Genomic DNA, 22,372 nt, shown 5'->3' on the forward strand with positions numbered 1-22,372 from the left:
AGAACAGAAGAACGTAGTGATTCACACACATAGAGCATATAGAAGATCAAACACAGAACAAAGCATTTAACGTCCTACTTTAGTTACGATGGGATTTGAGAAACTAAAAAAATAACCGATTTTAAGATGAAGTTTATGATGTTCTACTTTAATGACAAAATAAACTACGTGATTAAAGTGGAAATTTCGAGATTAAAGTTGACATTTCATGCTTTTTTCCCACTGTGTACCTATTTTTTTTCTCTGTACCCTAATAAGCTTTCATATGACACTCAGACAGTCCGCTACGAGTCGCCTTTTCACACCAACTTTGATATGTGACAACTTCTTTTTTATTTCGGGCACTGTGCGACTTTGTGAACTTGAGCTTTCGAGTTTCTCCGACACTATGTCACTCGATCAACTTTCTTTTGTTGATTATACCACTGTTTAAACCAACAAATAGTACGTTTTTCCTTTGCCTCCACTTGGTATTCGCTGAAATTGTTATATTTTCCCCCGTGCTTTTCCCATTGTCTTTTCACAGAAGGCTATTTATATCGATTTTCATATTCAAAGAGGCATAATTCTGGAAGGAGTTGGGGCGGGACAGAAGGCGCGTGCACGTGAGTTACTTTTCATGCTGATCGGGATTTATGTAGTGGAAGAACGTGAAAGTTTGCGTACGTACAGATTCTTGCATCTGGATTTTTCTGTGCGTACGCACATTCCCGCTTTTGTGCTTACGCTATGTTATAGTGTGAGTTCTACGCACGGCGTTATACATGGAGCCCCAGGTCCTTCCATTGTCAGAGCGTACCGGCCAGGTAAGGGCCCCGGCCGTCCAACTCATTTTATATGCATATTTATAGGATCATTATTGTCTTGTGTACAGAGTACAATGAAACCGTTACTTAAATGTGCAATGCTCTTGTCAGACACAGTTCCTGCGCTCAACAGATCCAAGCGGGGTCGGAAATAAAAGACAAACAGTGCAAGACAAAGTAGAATGTCGTAAAGAGGTTCAAAAATGTTGGCACACGTGCAGAGCAGGTTAGAGATTATGAAAGTACTAAAATTCGAAAGTCTCAAAAAAACAGAGTAAAGATCACGAAAGTGAAGTCCACGTACGTGAGCGGCAGAGACACAAAGTGGCTGGCCCATAGCGCAGGCAGGGGGGTTGGCGAGCAAAGCGAGCAGGGGGCTAAGCCCCCTAAGTTATTATTAGGTTATTATTTAAGTTATTTTTATCTTCTATATATATAATTCACTAAGCCGCCGACAATTAAGACACCCATGGCGCACGCAGGACAGAGCCACGCCCACCAACTCTAAGACCATTGGATACGACAACAACTCGCAGAGCCACACCCACCAACTCGGACACGACGACTCGGAAAATATGCCGCCATTTATATTCGTCTGTGCTAGAGTCCACATGCATCTCTGAGCCACGTTGACTGTTCATAGAGGCATGTTTCTCGCGGATGTGAATGGCTGTATGCAGCGTGTAAAACAGTTTGCGACAGGGTATCCCATGGGATCCTTACAACAATCCTTTAAAACTTAGGTTAAAACACAATGAAGGAAGCAGTCTTTAAAAACCAATAAGCCCTGTGCCTCTTTTTCATTAGCGTCTCACCTGCTTCACCGATGCAGGACCTGCAACAGTCGAGATGCTCTCTCAGCAGCTGACCTTCTCTGTGCCTGACTCCACTACTGTCAGTCGCCTGATTAAAAATGGCCTTTTGAAGGGGAGCTATGGACCCGCTATACCACAGGAACACATTGTCTTCGAGCCTGCTCTCGTTCACTCTAATGTACCGGCTTTCTCTCTCTCCTCACTCGCTCGCACACTGCACAGGGGAGAAATGCCCGCAGCACGACTCCACCCAGAAACCATTTCAGCCACACTTCCACAGCCTTTTGAAAGGGAGCTGTGGACCCGCTATACCACAGGATCACCTGTGACATTGCCTTCACATTGTTTTCCTTTTATTTCTGATCCCGTCGAGCAGATCAGACACCCAGGCAAACAACACTGAATAATCAATAGCTGCAACTACTTTGCCCACCCCAACTCCTCACCTGAGTCGGTTTCGTTTGTGTTCAGCAGTGTCTCCCAAACTCTGTCCTGGTGAACCCCTGTGGATGCAGGGTTTTGTTCCAACCAGATTCCTAATCATTAATGGCGGTGAAACTCATCCGGGATAAGTCGGTTTTTCAAACGCAGCCGTGTAGCAGATTAGTCTAGCAGGATGTAATAATCCGAGATGAATGCGCGCCCCCGCACTGAGTGAAAAGCCAATGTATATTGAGTCTAGAAAACATGATCAGCAAGTCTTTGATAGGCTGCAACAAAATGATGAAAGAATGGGCGCATTTTTTTCACACAAGCTGGGTGGGTGGGTGTTAGTTAGTTAATTAGTTACTCGAAGGATTTCAAGATTTAATATGCACAAGCAGTAACACTGCAAAAGCAGCCCAAACCAGAAAAGATGGCTGGCAAAAAGTGGCCAACAAATTAAATGCGTGTGCATTGTACTTACTGAAAGCAGCGTTACGGATTTCGCAAATGTTCATTTTTTTCCCTCTGCTTAAAAAACATTACAAAAGCGGCGTGATTATGCGGCGTATACTACGCCGCGGGTTGGTATGCAGCGTGTAAAACAGTTTGTTTGTCGCGGATAATTTGCCTTTTACTTTTACACGAAGACAATTTGCTGTTAGATTTGCCTTTGCGATGACAATTACTAAGGCACAGGGCCAAACTTTCAAAAAGATGTACATGTATCTGCCAAAACCAGTTTTCAGTCACAGACAGTTGTATGTTGCTCTCTCCAGAGTTCCATCTTTTCATTCACTTACTGGTATGCCTGTAGGAACACGTGCAGCGAGCGAGCGACACACACACACATACAGGCACGCGCGCGCGAGAGAAAGCGCTGGACACATAAGAATAATAATACTTTATTACATTGATATACCGGTATTTTCAGTATTCAAAGCGCTATCCACACAGGGAGGAACCGGGAAGCGAACCCAAAATCTTCCACAGTCTCCTTACTGCAAAGCAGCAACAATACCACTGCGCTACAAGGCAGTTAAAGAATGCACCAGGCTCGATTTTGTTTTCACTTCTGTTTACAGCAATCAGGTCGTAGCATGCATTATTGCAATGTTACTTTTCTTGGTGGCTTATTACATTACGGATGTTTCACATGTTCATTTTTTTCCCTGTGCTTAAAAGACATTAAAAAAACTGTTTCTCAACTGTGACTCCGGAACAACTCAGTACACAAGCTATATTAAGCGTCAACAACGAAGACTCGCTACACCTTAATGAACAAGTGCTGAAACTTATCCCACCGACGAAGTAACTTTCACCAGCGTGGCCTCCATCGTCACAGACGATCCCGCTTTCAGTCATGGACAATTGTACGTTGCTCCCTCCAGAGGTCCATCTTTTCATTCCCTCACAGTGGTATCCTCAAACCCGCCCCATTTGGACAACTGTGTCGTTCAGGAAGTGTTCACCCATCAATACATAATTATGCGGCATATATGCCGCGGGTTGGCTAGTAGTAAATAATTTAATATACCACAGAACAGGAGTTCTCAAACTCAGTCCTTAGGACCCACTGTGGCTGCAGGTTTTTGTTCCAACCAGATTCATAATCAGAGACACCACCTGATAACATTGATCTCATTTAATTAGCTGTTTTTTTCTCTTATTCTGCAGTCAGAAAAGTACAGCAGCATGATTTTTACATTTATAAAACATTTAGAAATATTTCTGCTTTTTCAATAGATTTAAATGCTTAAACTCTCTTTTGTTGATTTCATTATATTTTGCCCTTCCTCTGTGCAGTTTTCCCCCTTCGTTGTATCTTATTTATGGCAATTAAAAACAAGCAGAGCAGACACCCAGGCAAACAACAATGAATAATTAAGGGCTGCAACTACTTTAGCGTTAGACCCTCTAATTAGTAAATAATAGATTAATTAAACAATTAGAACACCTGGAAAAGTAGAATGAAAATCAAGATAAAAATATTGTTTAACAGAAAAAAATACATTATTTCCATATAACTGCTTGCTATATTTATCTATTTATTTTTTGCCAAGCTTAGTTTTTTAATATCTATATTGTTCCCAAAACACAGAACTTGGGAAACAACAGTTCACTTAATTAGCCCAGGAGTCCAATTAAAAACAGAAGCTGGTTGGAACAAAAACCTGCAGCCACAGTGGGTCCCCAGGATCGAGTTTGGGAAGCACTGAGATAGATAGATAGATAGATAGATAGATAGATAGATAGATAGATAGATAGATAATACTATACAGTACTATAAATATAAATATATGAAAGTAAACGCATTTTCCCCATTTATAACGGCATTCACTACATGTGTAACCTTATTTTAATCAAACGTATAAAAAGAACATTTCAATTTAAAACTGTAAAATTTTGCAATGAATGGGTATCAGTTGAACATGACATTCTTTACTTTCTGTGGAGGGTGGTGTTCACGTACAGGTTAGTTTAACAACGTACGTAATACTCACAGTTGCTTTGCATACGTTACAAAACGTACTGCATTGTCGAACGAGAAATTACTTGTCATTGTTACCTTCCTTTGAGTTTATTGGTTCACTCTCTTTGTCCCTCAGATCCGCAGCCAGTTAACAACTACTACTGTCCACTCAACGCAAGCCTTCAGTGTTCGTCCCACCCCAAACAGAAATGGGGCGTGTCCCAGCGAGAAAGCGGCTTGGTAAGAAGATGACGCGCCCGGCGCCGTACTGTTGCAGACTCAGCATGGCGGCGGCGCTGAAGGAAGCTGTTGGACTGTATGAACAGCTTAAATTAGAGTGGAATAAGAAAAGCCCCAACTTGAACAAATGTGGGGACATTCTATCGAAACTCAAGGTAGGTGTATTTGATGGTTTATATGATTTTTCAGGTGTTATTCATGTCACAGTCCTGCATTTGCTATTTCTCGCACCGGGCCGAGCTTAGTCACGTCCGTTTGTATGGATGGTCGTATGTGGAAATTGTAGAAAGGACTGAGAAGCAATCGGTTTTTTTTACCACTGTTTTGTAGCTTGGATGTAGTATTTTTAGTTTGAGCTACTCTTATGACGTTGCTGTTCATGAGGGGGGAAAAAAAAATTCAGTTGATTAAACGACCATTGGTATTACATTTGTTACATTTTCATATCTAGATTTCCCTCTTGGAGCTGAACTTCCTCCCCACTACTGAAACGAAGTTGACAAAGCAGCAGATGATCTTAGCCAGTAAGTGCCATCCTTTTGTATAAAATAAGTGTTCTGTTACTTTAACCCTTGTTTGTTTATTTTTGTTTCTACCACGAGATCCCCCCCAACCCCCCCGTACCGGGCGACCATTTTTCATCGGTGATAAGGACATATATCTAATTTTGATGCGTTATTTCAGTTTACGAAATACGATATAGCTAATTTGTGAATTTTAAATTTCATCTATGATACAATTTGAGTTTTTAATTTGGGTTAATTAAAATTCTTAATATGGGTAACCCAGCTCCAATTTATGTACAGTATACCATTTGACAAGTGATCGGTCAAAAGCCCAAAATAAATAAAATGTGAGAATTTTGTTATTTAATGAAACTATAGGAGAGACAGTTCCTTCATGGGTTCACTACCTGGCCCAGTCAGAAAGTTTGTGTTTGTAATCGGTTTGTGTTTTTAAGCTAGCCCCAAAGTATTCTTGTTTAAGGCCATTTACATTCTCAAGACATGTGTGGTTATTCTAATTTGGCCAGCTAGTAACGGCTGGGAAGGTAAACTTGACTATGCCAATGTAAAGGTTTGACTGGACATCCTTCTCAATCTTGTACCCAACGCTGCTAGGAAAGGTTTTGACTTGGTGTGAAACTGATTTGGATTATTAGCAAAAAGTTATGACTTGGTTAATTTTTGTTGTAATCAAAACAAAAACTTTTCAACCTAGTTAGTTCTAGTGTGGAGTTTGCATGTTCTCCCAGTGTCAGCATGGCTTTCCACCAAGTTCTTCAGTTTCCTCCCGCAGTGCAAATATCTGTAGTTTAGCTGGACTGGCGATGCTAAATTCTGCTTTGGTATGTGTTTACCTTGCGATGGGTAGATGTCCTGTCAGGGCATTGTTCAGAATACTGTTATAGGTTTTAGCTTCTCCATGACCATGATCTTGTTAAGTAGGTTTGGAAAAAGGATGAAATAATGGAATTATTGAAACTTACTTAATTTTCTCCAACTTATATCAGCTCCACAATTTTTAAAAGGAAAAATGTCAATGGTAGGATGCCAAAGCATGTTAATTTTTTTTTAAGAATTCTTTATCAAATTGATATTGTGTTTGAACAGTTGTAAGTAAAATTTGAGTCATCACAAATCACGTTGCTTTGCATGAAAAGCGACCAAGAAGGAAGTGATTTCCATGTTGAAACCTTGATATCCCAGCTAAATCACATCTTTAAGCTGTTCATGTGCCAATTTTCATAGGCAAAGATGTTGATACTGCCAAAAGCTGAAAATGTCATTTGAGCAGCAGCTGGTAATGAACACAGAACTAACTGTTCCACATTCTTATTATAATTCGATGATGTGTAGTCCTGAATTTAAATGGTGCAGTTATGTGCCATAGCTTCAGAAGGTTGTGTTTCAATTCTGGAGGGTTGGTTATGTTGAGAACTTATAATGGCTTGATTAGCATGTGATTGACCTTTCCAATCTTGGTAAAGATTTCATTGATTTGTATTTCACCTTTAACCGATCATTTAAAGGGTAATTTGTTTCTGTTTGTTTTCATCTTTGCTCCAGTCTTGCCGATTTGCATCCTGTTAGTGATTCAGTGATTGTATACTTAAAGTTAAAATTTAATTAATAAATAAATTTAATTAAATTAATAGTCCTTCATTGCTTGCTCCTATCAATTAATTGTTCTTTAAAGCCTCTACAGCAAACAAGTGGACTATTACACAAATTACACACGAAACTACTGTATTGTTTTCATTCCATGAATTTTTCTTTTGAGAGTTGTTTCCATTTTTATAGTTTTGGGTTACTTATTTTTTCAATTTTGTCCTCTCTCAACGCACTACACACACATATTTTACAATAGTTTAATGCAAAATGTGGAATTGAATGTTTCTGTCTCATAACTTTGGTGGTACTGTATTTGTAATCTTATTTTTGGAGCACGTTAGTGATAGTTAAGATTATTGCATTGTCATATGTTTTACTAGCTGCTACTGTTCCCTATTAAATTCAGTAAGACATAGTGTGAACACTCCAAAAAATTCTCGGTGAGAGTAATGGCACAGTGAACTTCTAAATGGTGTATCTTTTTATAATGGATAGGTAATTCTGACTGTCTGCCTGTGGTGTCTTGTCTAAAATGCTGCAAGAGAATGGGCTTCCTGATCCATTGCTTCTTGATCCCTTTACTATTGACACAAGTAGTTAAATAGCAATAAATTGTAATGGATTAATTTATACATGGAAACAAGTAGTAAACAAATGGGTATATCGTAACAAATGCTTTATATATAGTTTGCACCATTGGACAGCTGATTAGATAGATACTTTATTAATCCCAAGGGGAAATTCACACAGATTACAGACCTTTTCAATGATGTATAATTGTCTGACTGATCATTTTGACGTATATGTCTGTTGTGTGTAAAAGATGGGAAATACACTAACGATCAAAATTAGAGAACAATTTATGAAAATTTTGTTTCTAATATTTGACTGTTGTTGCTCAAAACTTTGTCTTGGTAGCTGTAAGTATGATTACTGTTCTGCTAGAATGATAAAAAAAAAAAAAAAATCACCAAGGTGCAAAAGTTATTAAACAAAAACCATTTAATTTTGGAAATCTTCAATGATTTAAATGGAGAACTGTTACATTTGTTTTGTGAAAGCCTACAGATGGGTTTTGTCAACACTTTTTGATGATTATACCTTTCAAAATTTTGTAGTAAGTATAGAGGCCCCTGCTTTCAATGACTTTGCCACTTCTTTGCCCTCAAGTCTTGACCGAGTTCTTGGACTGTTCTGGCTTCATTTTGTTCCACTCATCTTCCAGCTTCTTCCAAAATTCAGTAATTGTAGTGGGTTTCTTTGCCATAACTTTCTCTCATTATCTTCCACAGATTTTCAATCTGGGTCAAACCAGGACTCTGAGCTGTCTCACTTCAGTACTCTCTGCTTCTAAGAATTCCTTCATTGTCATGTGTAAAAATGGCTGGCTGGGTGATGTTTGCAGTCTTGGAACCGCATGATGCTGAAGGAGGTTGTGATACACATTAGCATTCACTTTTTCCATGTAGCTGTATGACAGACCCAACTCCTGTTGCATGGAACATCTCCCTCCCCATGACACCTCACCAAACTCTATGACTTGTTCACACACTTTAGATTCAGTCTTTCCCCCAATTCAATGCTGAATGCAATGTTTCCCAACTGAACCAACTAAGTTAAACCTTCTTTCAACAACATTTATTTAAAAAGCACATTTTCATACAAATAATGTAGCTCAAAGTGCTTTACATGCTGAAGAAAGAGAAGAGACTAAATAAGAATTAAAATTAGGGAACACTAACATAGAATAAAAGTAAGGTCTGATGGCCAGGGAGGACAGAAAAAAAAAATCTGCAGGGGTTCCAGGCCACGAGACTGCACAGTCCCCTCTACACTTTCTACCTAACATAAATGACCTCAATCAGTCCTCGTTGTATTCAGGGTTCTCCTGGAAGAATTTGATGACAGTCATGTGGACTTCTGGCCTTTAATCCATCGATTATAGGGACATCACAGTGCTTTGATTAGGTGGTGGTGACGCAGATCACCACCACAGAAAACCGAAAAAAGAACAGAAGAGAATGTAGGGATTAGTACGGGTTTTGGAGCCACCATGAATAATAATTAATTGAATATACAGAGCATCAGGATTAAACTAAGATGAAGCTATGAGAGAGCCATGTTAAAGTAATGAGTTTTCAGCAGTGTTTTAAAGTGCTCTACTGTATTAGCCTGGCGAATATCTGGAATAGCTTGCCAATAGAATTTAGGTGCATAACAGCAGAAGGCCGCCTCACCACTACTTTTAAGTTTAGCTGTTGGAATTCTAAGTAGACACTCATTTGAAGATCTAAGGCTACAATTTGGAGTGTAAGACATTCCAAAATATAAGATGGAGCGAGATTTAAGGCTTTGTAAACCTTTAGCAGTATTTTAAAGTCAATTCTAAATAACACAGGTAACCAATGTAGTAATGTCCTGCAAATTGGGACTAAAATGCAACTTAATAAAATGAGCTCCTTCCCAGTCCATCTTGGCAGTGATCTCATCAGACCTGCCTCTACTGTAAAAAAATCTTGGTGTCATTTTTGATTCCTCCCTCACTTATTCCGCCCACATAAATCACATTAAGAAACTTTCTTACTTTCACCTCCGTAACATATCCCGTGTTCGTTCCTTCCTCTCCTTCTCTAATGCTGAGAAACTTTTCCATGCTTTTATCACATCCCGCATCGATTATTGTAATTCCCTACTGGCAGGTGCTCCTTCTAATCTTATATCACAGCTCCAGCTTATTCAAAACTCAGCTGCAAGAGTCCTTACTCGAACCAGCAGCAGCGAGCACATCACACCCATCCTGCTCCATCTTCATTGGCTCCCTGTGTCTTATAGAATCGAATATAAAATCCTACTAATAACCTACAAAGCTTTAAATAACCTCGCACCAAACTACATCAGTGACCTTCTCCATCACTATGTGCCTGCCCACCCTCTAAGGTCCTCTGATTCTGGTAATCTTGTTGTGCCCCTCACTAATCTACACTCCATGGGTGACAGGGCCTTCAGCTGTATAGCGCCCAGACTCTGGAATGACCTACCGAAATTAATCAGGTCAGCTGACTCCATGAATTCTTTTAAAAAACAACTCGAAACTCATCTGTTCAGGAAGGCTTTTAGCTCTACTTGACTTTATTACCTTTCTCTCAGTTTACTTCTCTGTCAAGATGCTCATGTAACATGTATGTGTGTGTGCTAGACCATCAATTATGTTGTCTGTTTTTTTTTTTTCAGAATTTACTGTCTTAATCTTCTTTATTTATTTATCTGGTTTGTACAATGCTATATACTGTATATTCTGCCGTTCTTTATTATATTCTGTAAGTGCCTTGAGCATGGGAAAGGCGCTATATAAATAAAATGTATTATTATTATTATTTAATGTCAAAACTGGAGAAATGTGCTAGAATTTTCTTTTCCTAGTTAAGATTCTAGCAGCTGTATTCTGTACTAGTTGCAATCGATTGTCTTTTTTTGGGTAGTCCTGAGTGGAGTGCGTTACAGTAATCTAGTCAACTGAAAACAAAAGCGTGAACTACTTTCTCAGCATCTTGCAATGTTATAAGAGGTTTAACTTTTGCTATATTTAAGTGAAAAAATGCTGTCCTAGTAATCTGATTAATATGATTTAAAATTCATGCCAGAGTCAATAGTTACCCCTAAATTCTTTACCTCCATCTTGACTTTTAATCCTAATGCATCGTTTCTAATAACCTCATTATATCCATTATTGCCAATCACTAAAATTTCTGTTTTCTTCTTACTTAGTTGGAGAAAATTACTACTCATCTATTCAGAAACACAAGTAAGACCTTGTATCAGTGAATCAAGAGTCAGGGTTGTCAGGTGCCATTGATAAATATAGTTGTATGTCATCAGTATAGCTGTGGTAGTTCACGTTATGCCCCGAGATAATCTGACCGAGCGGAAGCATGTAAATCAAAGAGCACCGGACCCACGATAGAGCCTTGTGGAACACCATATATAATCTCTTGTCTTTGAAGTATAATTACCACAACTAACAAAGAATTTTCTACCTGCCAGGTTGGATTCAAACCAATTTAAGACACTGCCAGAGAGGTCCACCCATTGATTAAGGCGATTACTAAGAATATTGTGATCCATTATATCAAATGCGGCACTCAGATCTAAGAGGATGAGAACAGATCAACGGCCTCTGTCTGCATTTATCCGCAAGTCATTTACTACTTTAACGAGTGCAGTTTCTGTAGTGTGATTTGTTCTGAAACCCGACTGAAACTTGTCAAGAATAGCATGTTTATTGAGGTGGTCATTTAGCTGCATAATGACTGCCTTCTCTAGAATTTTACTTAAGAAAGGCAGGTTAGAAGTAGGCCTAAAATTTTCAAAAGCGGAGGAGTCCAGATTATTTTTCTTGAGCAGGGGTTTAACTACAGAATTCTTAAGACAGTCTGGGAAGACCCCCCTATAAGGCAGTCTGGGAAGACCCCCCCTATCTAATGACGAGTTTACTATGTCAAGAATACTATCAATTAGCACGCCCGATACTTCTTTGAAAAAACTTGTTGGTATTGGGTCAAGGATACAGGTGGAGGGTCTAAGTTGAGAAATTTATTTTATATAAATCAGGTAGATCTATCCTGGTGAAAGAATTTAATTTGTTTATAATGGAGTACTGTGGTTTAAGAGGATCAGTATTGGGGAGATGTACTATATTCCTAATATCTTTAATTTTTTGATTAAGAAAAAATACAGCAAAAGCCTCAAGTTTCACTGGAAGTATTTTGGAGGCATTCCATTGAGTGACCTGGGTTTAGCAGGCGATCAATTGTAGAGAATAAGACTCTGGGATTACTAACATTGCTATTTATAATTCTAGAGAAATTTAAATAGAAGTGAACTTTGGGGACAGTTCTTTAAGATGACGAGTCAGTGTATTGTTGAAGACCAGTTCTTGCTCTGTTCAACACTGAATTGGTGAACGATTCCAGCTGCGGTGCTGAACTGACCCCCAATGAATGTCTCTATCATCCAGGTTTTGCATGCCCTCATCTTGCGTAGGCAACCAGTCTTTTTTTCGGGACTTGAATGGCTTTATTTGTACTGCCTCAATATCTGAGAGGTTATGCTTTTGGAACAACCAACTTCCAAAGGCTGAGAGGGTCATCCTGTCGGCCTTCTTCTGAACAACCTGACATTGCAGCATTTTTAGCTACAATACAGCAGTCGCCAGTCTTGTAAAATGCCTACCAATGTTGGCCAATCTGTTGGTGTTGCCAGGTCTTTCAAGGCATTGCCAGATTGAAACCAGCTGTTAACTAGTACAGCTTGTTCTCTAATTTTGATTGCTAATCTTCCGTTATCTTGTTTAAATCTTTTATTTTGTGTTGTGTGATAGTTTTCACTGTTGAAATATGATTATAGTATGTCTTTTCTATTCATATTGATAACATTCAATTCGGATTAGTAGTGACTATAATTTGTTAGTGTGTATTGTTTATGCAACAGCTTATCTGGGGCCTGTTTGATCTGCAATAAGACTTGAAGTTTGTACTAGGGAAAATTTCTTCTTCTTCTACAAAGAACTGTTTGAAAAGACACATGATCAAAAATGTATTACTAATGAAATCTTGAGTTTATAGCTTTAGGTAATGGCATTTTCTCACAGTATGTGCTCCACTACCAAACCTGTGTTTGGGGTGGGGGTGAGATTTGTCCTTTCGAAGAGGTTTCTCTGGTCCCCCATAATCCATTTTTAACAATAATGTTAAGTTACTTTTACTTTTTTACTGTTCAAACAAAGCTTTTACTTAATGCATCACACAAAGTTTGTAATTGCATTTACATGTGAACTTATTACAGCACTTGAACTAAGTGGAGAGAGCTATACAAGAATAAACCGAATTAAGTTGAATTTTCCTGGGATTGATTTTGTAACATTGATTTCAGACCTATATTTAGTGGTTGGTATGTATAAGTCATGTCCTGGTTTGCTGTAAGCAATATTTATACAAACATTTGACACATTTTTGAAATGTTACCAAAATTCAAATTTCCCTTGGGTCTTGTGGTGCACTTGTTCCAAAAAATTCACTTACTAATTAATTAAAAAAAAAAAAAAAACTGCTTCATTTGTTGGTTATATCATTTAAATGTATATCAAAATATAATATCCCTGATCTCTCCTTGGCATCTTTTATATATCATTTGAAAGCTGTGTTGCATTCCTACATTTGGTTTTTATTCCTTTTAAATGTAAATGCAGAAAAAATATGTCCAACACCTACTTTGCCTCTAACTCTGCATTTTGTATCTTTTGTAGGAGATGTTCTGGAGATTGGGGCACAATGGAGCATCCTAAAGAAAGACATCCCCTCATTTGAACGCTACATGGCCCAACTGAAGTGCTACTATTTTGACTATAAGTGAGTGAAGCCCAAGTAGTTTTCAAGTTTACAGGAAATTTTCATATTTATTTGAGAATCTCAAGAAATACTATTTAAAAATATACATTCCTTGTCCTGTTCTCTTTCAGAGAGGAACTGCCAGAATCTGCCTATAAGCATCAACTGCTGGGACTCAACCTGCTCTTCCTACTGTCTCAAAACCGTGTGGCAGAGTTCCACACTGAGCTTGAACGTCTTAGTGCCAAGGATATTCAGACAAATGTTTACATCAAACATCCTGTATCACTGGAGCAGGTGCAAGAAAATATATTTGAATATTGTTTTTGAGAGTGTTTTTCCTAGCCTTTTTTTGGTAACAGTAAATGAGATCAGAACAATGTGCTATTCTTTGAGTAATTATGTTCTGTATTGTAAAATTTGCACAGTTATCTAGGTGTCCTTTTGTAGATTCTTTACATGGTTAGGCATTTAGTTTGATCTGTACGTTTCAGCAAGCCTTTTCAAATCTGATTAGTGTCAAGAAAGAGGCTGTTTGTAATGGCACTGAAATCTCTCTATTATATAAAAAAAAAAAAAAAATCTTGGGACAAGACTTTTTCAGAAAGATGAGACGTGACTTTCTCAGAGACACACTCTCAGATCCCGCAAGACGAGACCTTGTGCCAAGAGATTTAACCATGCCCAAGGCCTGAATATACAGTGGGGCAAAACAGTATTTAGTCAGCCACCAATTGTGCAAGTTCTCCCACTTAAAAAGATGAGTCCTGTAATTTTCATCATAGGTATACCTCAACTATGAGAGACAAAATGAGAAAAAAAAAATCCAGAAAATCACATTGTCTGATTTTTGAAGAATTTATTTGCAAATTATGGTGGAAAAAAATATTTGGTCAATAACAAAAGTTCATCTCTATACTTTTATATACCCTTTGTTGGCAATGACAGAGGTCAAACGTTTTTTCTGTAAGTCTTCACAAGGTTTTCACACACTGTTGCTGGTATTTTGGCCCATTCCTCCATGCAGATCTCCTCTAGAGCAGTGATGTTTTGGGGCTGTTGCTGGGCAACACGGACTTTCAACTCCCTCCAAAGATTTTCTATGGGGTTGAGATCTGGAGACTGGCTAGGCCACTCCTGAACCTTGAAATGCTTCTTACGAAGCCACTCCTTCGTTACCCGGGCGGTGTGTTTGGGATCATTGTCATGCTGAAAGACCCAGCCACGTTTCATCTTCAATGCCCTTGCTGATGGAAGGAGGATTTCACTCAAAATCTGACGATACATGGCCCCATTCATTCTTTCCTTTACATGGATCAGTCGTCCTGGTCCCTTTGCAGAAAAACAGCCCCAAAGCATGATGTTTCCACCCCCATGCTTTACAGTAGGGTATGGTGTTCTTTGGATGCAACTCCGCATTCTTTCTCCTCCAAACATGACGAGTAGAGTTTTTTCATCTGACCATATGACATTCTCCCAATCCTCTTCTGGATCATCCAAATGCTCTCTAGCAAACTTCAGACGGGCCTGCACATGTACTGGCTTAAGCAGGGGGACATGTCTGGCACTGCAGGATTTGAGTCCCTGGTGGCGTAGTGTGTTACTGATGGTAGCCTTTGTTACTTTGGTCCCAGCTCTCTGCAGGTCATTCACTAGGTCCCCCCGTGTGGTTCTGGGATTTTTGCTCACCGTTCTTGTGATCATTTTGACCCCACGGGGTGAGATCTTGCGTGGAGCCCCAGATCGAGGGAGATTATCAGTGGTCTTGTATGTCTTCCATTTTCTAATAATTGCTCCCACAGTTGATTTCTTCACACCAAGCTGGAGTTTGGAGTGTGACTGTTTGAGGTTGTGGACAGGTGTCTTTGAACTCGTTTCAATATAAAACAGGTGCCATTAATACAGGTAACAAGTGGAGGACAGAGGAGCCTCTTACAGAAGAAGTTACAGGTTTGTGAGAGCCAGAAATCTTGCTTGTTTGTAGGTGACCAAATACTTTTTTTCCACCATAATTTGCAAATAAATTCTTTAAAAATCAGACAATGTGATTTTTCTGGATTTTTTTTTTCTCATTTTGTCTTTCATAGGTGAGGTATACCTATGATGAAAATTACAGGCCTCATCTTTTTAAGTGGGAGAACTTGCACAATTGGTGGCTGACTAAATACATTTTTGCCCCACTGTATTGTTTGGATTTAAACTTTAAGTCGGAGACTTGTAGATCATTTAATTCCTGTTTCCATCAGGGAAAAGTAGTGTTTCTTCCCAATGAAGAGGCGTATCCGCGAGAATTAAGATTTATTGTTTGGTGAAAGTGAAATCCACATACACTGTCAAGCTTGGGTCACAGAGTTGCACAGATACACAGGAGATTTTGGAGACAAACTTTATTCAAACAAGTCTCTTTCAAGGGTGAATCGAGCTCCGTGTGTAGTCGGAGGACATAGTTCTGTCTCTCTATTAAAAAAAATAGAAAAATCTTCCTCTTCAAAGGGATGTGCGTCTGGAGCGGGACCCCCAACAGGAGCAGAGGATGTGTGGGGGAGAAGAGAGACAAGGCAGTGAGACAGACAGCTGCTGTACAGGCTTTTAAATGTTCAGAGCACTGCACGAGATGCAGATCACGCAGCACAGCAGCAGCTGATCGAGCAAAGAGGTGGCTTAAAAAAAAAAAAAAAGTTTCCCATTGTATCACCTTTTAAAAGGTGGGGGGGTTAAAGGAGTGACCATGTCTCCTTGGGGTGCGTTCAGCCCCCCCCCACAACACGACTGGTAGAGTTGTGAAGTTGTTGGGCACGTAGCGCATGACGTTTTGGGAGTGAAGCGAGGAGGGGGGCACAGCCCCCTAGTTTCTTAAATTTTAATGCTGACTGATCCTCATTTCAGTTTTCCATTGCAGCAGTGTCTGACACATTTGTTTAAAAGTTTATATTTTCACATGAGCCTGGCTTGTGCTTCCTTCCAAATATGTTTTCTTTACTTGCTCATTTTAGTTCATGGTCATCAGGAAACACTCCTGAAAATGGCTGCAGTCCATTGCATGAAATCAAGTCATGAATAATTATCTTTTGTTAAGTTGAGTAGATCTGAGATTATATAATTTAATGTTGGTTGTAGCTAGTTTCGTTTGTTTTTTATAATAGATATCTAGTGTTGTATTTGCTCTGTTGCAAATATTTTCCGACTAATACATGTGTAACAGAGTCCTTGAATTACAGTGACATGGTTGAAATATAGAAAAATTTAATCTGAAAAATATAAAGCGGCAAGAGTCAGTTTGTGTATAATTCAGCATCTTTCCTTGTAAGTTTCTACATCAAGAGTTGTGCGAACTATCCATTTAACTGCCCAGAGTACTTTCATTAGTTAAACAAAACACCATGTTTTTGGCCTACAGTCATGTCCAGTAGTTACATTTGTTTGAATTTTCAGAATGAATGGAAATTAGCTCATTTATTGCTAAGTCACTACAATTTCCAGACTTCTGTAATGATGCCAAGCCTAGGATCAAGGGAAATACTGTCCCTTAAAGTATCCCCAATCCTGTTTTCATGTATATTATCATGACTTGGTATTTTGATCAATTTGACTAGGAATTTCTATTTCTCAATCATTTTACTGCATTGTTCCAAAAAAAAAAAAAGAATTTTAATTCAAAACCTGAAAGTAACAATATGTAAATCTCCACAGACAAACAAGTGTCATTCTTGTTCAGCTTGTAAGTTTAGTATGGTAACTTGACATTGTAGCTGTATTTTTTCCCCCCTTTTTCTCCACTTCCATATGATGCACTGACGTGAGCTCTGAGGAATGTTCAGTGCTTTTCAGATGGTCTTGTACCTTTCCACATCTGTGTGCTCCTTGATAATTATAATTTGTAATGTACTTTTGTCTTTTTCTTTGCAAAAAATGAGTTAATTAAAAAACAGGTGATCCACCCATTACGTACCCTGGTGATTACCATAGTTGGTTTTTGTGAGTTTAAAAGTAGCCATACATTTACAAACTGTAGTGGAAACACTTTTGTTATAGTATGGACGGCCTTGAGGGACGGAAGGTTTGGAATTCAAAACTCAATCCCTCCAAAAAATTTCCAATTTAGAAATTCTTGGTAATCATTTAGTTGCTGAGACTACTGTATGTTAAAGTTCAGAGCTCAAGCCTTGTATTCAACTCAATATTCACAAGTCGTTTCTTTTTAAGTGCATAAGCTTAAAATTGTGGAAACTATTAGGGCAGTCAGAAAGTTAGTTGTGAGTCTGAGTTTATTGGCTGTGGCTGGCAAGGTTTTTGGCACTTTTCTGTATGGCAGCTTTCAGTGCATCTAGATGGAATGTGGTTCTCTGGCTCAAGTTAAATAGCTGGGGAAAATCTTTGCTGTCAGACATGTTGATTGGTAACATGTTTTCTTGTTACATTTTACTTGCTGTCTGATTTCATCTGACCACTGGTCATTAGTTATTCCTTGCTCATGCTCCTAATGTGGTTGACTTCTGCAGTTTAAGCATTGTTTTAATTGGGTTAATGAATTGTAGTTGGGCTGCTTTTATACTTTAGCCCACTTAATACAATCTCCTTTTCAATGTACAGCAATTTGAACCGAGGCTTAATATGTACCTTATGTTCATTTCTGAATGAAATACAGTAGATCACAAAACTGTAAATAGGCCTCATCAGAAAAATCTGTTTTCTAGGTTTTTATTGAGGGGAGCTAGTGCCTATTCCAGCAGCACTGGATACAAAGCAACCACTGAACTGACCCTGAAGGTGTCTCAAGTCCACTGTTTAATATTCTTGGTTACAAGATATTTTTAAAAGTTCAGAAAGGTCTGACAGACTGTCTTGATTTTTGTTTGATTAAACTGAAATTTCAGTTAGAAAGTGTAGCAGTGTTCCTTTTTATATTCTCTGTAAGGTTTACACTGAGGAGTTTGCGTTATAGCCTTCATGTCAGAAAACAGCTAGTGATAGAAATACAGGCCAATACAGACACAAAAGAAATTGAATCCAGCTTTATAATAGCTTAAGGACATTCTGGAGATTCCATTTCAATTATTTTACTGCCATCTAGTAAGCAAATTTTATGCATATGTTGAGGTAAGATTGACCAAAAGAGTGTTGTCAAGATACAGTATTTTTATTTATAAGCATAAAATGATTTTAGAATCACTTATTAATTTGAGGCTAAATTTCAATAAAACTTTTTTTTTTTTTAATCCAGCTTAATCCAATATTTGGTCTAAAGGGTCAAGGTCTGTCCTGGCATTATCAAGCGGAAGGCAAGTGTGATAATAGACATGAGCATTTTCAATTAATCTTGAATGCATTTATTAGCATAGCTATTTTATTTGTCCCCAAGGGATATGTGTGGTACTTGGGTTAATAGTCCAGAGACCCCAAGCTCATTTAAGTGAAGAATGCTGCACAAGGTGTGAGACTTTCCATGAAGTTCTTCAGAAATTGATAATCATCATTATAAATCATTATATTTAAACACCTTAGCATTAGTCCTGAGCATCACTTGGGCAACTGTATAGATCCGTCTCGCGCAAGTGTTAGACCCGGGCTGTAAAAGTGCCAACAGTGTTAGTGCCGAGCATTGCTTTGGAAATGATATAGCAGTGTCTTGCGTAAGCAGCAGGCCCAAGTGTTACCCAGGCAACGATGCTGACATGTCTTCTCCTAGCCTCATAGTCGAGTCTCGTAAGAAATGTTTTTCAGCAGCTGAGGTGTTGCTCGCTCTTGACAGTGATACAAATAGTTATGATGAAGTAAATCTGTCTTCAGGCAGTGAAATTGAAATGCACAGTAAAAGTGATTCTGATGAATACAAAAGTGATGATGGTGTCAATCACATATGTGCAGTGTGGTGTTCAAAACCTGATCACTCTGGAAAGAAAATCCACAATGAATCACGTTAATATTGTCCCAACTGTTAAGTTGGATTGTGTATTTCACCGTGCTTTAAGATATACTATGCAAATGACACATTTTGATAGTATATATGGTATTAGCATTATTTTTATTATTCATTATTTGCATCATTGTACTTTCTATACTTCTGACTTTGTACTCTTTAGTGTTTTGCACATTTTATAGTAGAAACATCAGATTTAATAAATACAGTAATCCCTCGCTATATCGTGCTTCGACTTTCACGGCTTCACTCTATTGTGGATTTTATATGTAAGCATATTTAAATATATATCGTGGGTTTTTTGCTGGTTCGTGGATTTCTGCGGACAATGGGTCTTTTAATTTCTGGTACATGCTTCCTCAGTTGGTTTGCCCAGTTGATTTCATACAAGATGGCAGATGGCTGAGAAGCTACCCAACCAGAGCGCGTATTACCTATTAAATAAAACTCCTCAAATATATTGTGAGCTCTTCGCACCCCTAGAGGATACGGACGCTCCTCAAAAAACGCTGAAAGATTACCTTCACATTGCTCTCTTCTTTGTTGGGCTTACAAATGGCTGCTTTATCAAGCGATATGCTTCCTGCACGGTGCTTCGCATACTTAAAAGATCAAACAGCACGTATTGATTTTTACTTTTTTCTCTCTCTCTCTCTCTCTCTCTGATATTCTCTGCTCCTGACGGAGGGGGTGTGAACAGGGGGGCAGTTCGCACACCTAGATGATACGGACGCTCGTCTAAAAATGCTGAAAGATTACCTTCACGTTGCTCCCTTCTGTGCAGCTGCTTCGTGAAGCGACATGCTGCACAGTGCTTCGCATACTTAAAACCTCGAAGGGCACGTATTGATTTTTGATTTTGTTTTTATCTGTCTCTCTGTCTCTCTCTGACATTCTCTGCTCCTGACGGAGGAGGTGTGAGCTGCTGCCTTCCTTGCAACTGCTTTGTGCGGCGGTGCTTCGCATACTTAAAAGCCAAACAGCCCTATTGATTTGTTTGCTTTTCTCTGTCTCTCTCTCTCTCTGACATTCTCTGCTCCTGACGCGCACTCCTTTGAAGAGGAAGGTATGTTTGCATTCTTTTGTGAGACGGAACTGTCATCTCTGTCTTGTCATGGAGCACAGTTTAAACTTTTGAAAAAGAGACAAATGTTTGTTTGCAGTGTTTGAATAAAGTTCCTGTCTCTCTACTACCTCCTGTGTTTCTGTGCAAATCTGTGACCCAAGCATGACAATATAAAAATAACCATATAAACATATGGTTTCTACTTCGCGGATTTTCACCTTTCGTGGGGGGTTCTGGAATGCAACCCCCGCGATCGAGGAGGGATTACTGTACGTAATTTTTCAATCCAAAAAATGCAACGTGTTTTATTTTTTTCTCGAGATCAACATGTATGCTAAGGAGGTTAATGACTTTTCTAATCTAGTTAGTGAACTTGTAAAATGTGTCTAAATGCTGAAAGGTTTGAGGAATAGAAAAGCTGGAAGGCAGGAAAATACATCCATAAACACCTAGCCAATCAGACTCCTGACAGAAGGACTGTAATGTTAAAGTGATCCATCCATCCATCCATTTTCCAACCTGCTGAATCTGAACACAGGGTCACGTGGGTCTGCTGGAGCCAATCCCAGCCAACACAGGGCACAAGGCAGGAACCTATCCCGGGCAGGGTGCCAACCCACTGCTGATGTTAAGTGATGCATGTCAAAATTAATACATGATAGGTGATAGACATACAGGAATTAAACTCTGAACTAGATCTAGGACTTTACTGTTTAACCCTTAAACTGCTGGAAACGGGTATAGTTGGTTCCCAATACAATTTGCCAGCATGCCGGAGCAGAGTATATTTGGCAAATTACATTCGTTGAACTCCGCAACCAGCTAAAGTAGTTTCCTACTGCAATTTGCCAGGACGCCGGAGCAGAGTATATTCGGCGACGTATATTCATTGAATGCTGCACCCGGCTATATTTGTATCTCGGTGCAATTTGCCAGCACACAGGGACAGAGTATATTCATAGAATGCTGCAACTGGCTATAGTCACTTCACAGAGCAATTCGCTAGCACACCAGAGCTGATCAGTCAGTGCTGTATATTCGTTGAGCAACCAGTTCATGACCACTGCTGGCCCCGGCAGAACTGCAGCATCACTGTTTCTGGGACTCCGCTGCTGCACTAGACTAGCATGCAAGCATCAGCACTTACCTCTGTGTGCTTGCGTGCAGCCAGTTCAAGCGCAGTAGTGGCTTGGTGATTTACTGAATTTTATCAATGGCATCAGTTGCACCTTGTAAATATAATAGACTGTTGCAGTAGTTTTTTTTTTTTTTATATATATATATATATATATATATATATATATATATATATATATATAATATACAGTTTGTTGGCAGTGTGTAAAATGATCCGTGTTGCAGTAATTGTGATGCTGTTTGCATGAAAAAAAAAATGTGTGTTCCATTAAATTTTCACATTTTCTTTGTGAATTGTGATGTTTACTTAAAGTGCAGCAAAAAGTATTTGCCGTGCAGGGGTGCATTAACCCCCAAGTGTGTGGTGGTTTAAGGGTTAATACAACTTTGTTTATCAGCCAGGCAATGTGCAGAAACATTTTTTTAAAAAGGAAAGCAAAAGTGTACGTTTATTTTTATAAAACGTATTTAATACAAATCAAGATACATAATGCTCAGTCTCTAGCCTCTACAGTATAGGCAGTTATTCTGATTACATGTCTATAACAAAAAGACCTAGCAGCTCATGAAGCTGTCCTGAAAGAGCATGTCTTCTTCTGGCAGACTAACGGAATTAAATATTTTGAATCTTGAATGAAGATCGTTACTTGAAGGTCAAATCAATGATCTAGCAGAATTCTTTCAGTTAAATAGCTAATTACATACTGAAGGGCACAGATGAAAGGGAGTAGTGCATTAAAAAATTACCTGAGTGAGTTATTGAGGCAGCAGATAAACATGATTTTTCTCAAAGTGTGGTTCAATCAATCCCATGTATTTTTTTTTTTTTTTTTTTTTTTATGTTGTAACCTATTTAATTGCTGATGGATGTAGCCTTACATTGTGTGAGCCAGCTCTGCCAATAAGGAACATAAGTTTTAATGTTACCCTGTCTTAAAGCTGTTTTAAGTCTTCTGCAGCATTTAAAATAGAGAGAGAAAAAAGGAGGCTGTGGACTT

At 38.7% G+C, this 22,372-nt stretch overlaps 1 protein-coding gene across 1 annotated transcript in view; it reads left to right on the forward strand.

The window, feature by feature from the left end:
- The first annotated feature begins 4,711 nt into the window (after positions 1 to 4,711).
- psmd8 (proteasome 26S subunit, non-ATPase 8) overlaps positions 4,712 to 22,372 on the forward strand; it is a 30,786-nt gene continuing 13,125 nt past the window's right edge. The window contains exons 1-4 of the mRNA XM_028824482.2: positions 4,712 to 4,912; positions 5,209 to 5,281; positions 13,173 to 13,275; positions 13,386 to 13,551. Coding sequence (XP_028680315.1) covers positions 4,727 to 4,912; positions 5,209 to 5,281; positions 13,173 to 13,275; positions 13,386 to 13,551 — 528 coding nt within the window. The 5' untranslated portion in view covers positions 4,712 to 4,726. The remainder of the gene's footprint in view (positions 4,913 to 5,208; positions 5,282 to 13,172; positions 13,276 to 13,385; positions 13,552 to 22,372) is intronic.

The sequence above is a fragment of the Erpetoichthys calabaricus genome, chromosome 18 (genome assembly GCF_900747795.2).
Source record: "Erpetoichthys calabaricus chromosome 18, fErpCal1.3, whole genome shotgun sequence".
Classification (NCBI taxonomy): domain Eukaryota; kingdom Metazoa; phylum Chordata; class Cladistia; order Polypteriformes; family Polypteridae; genus Erpetoichthys; species Erpetoichthys calabaricus.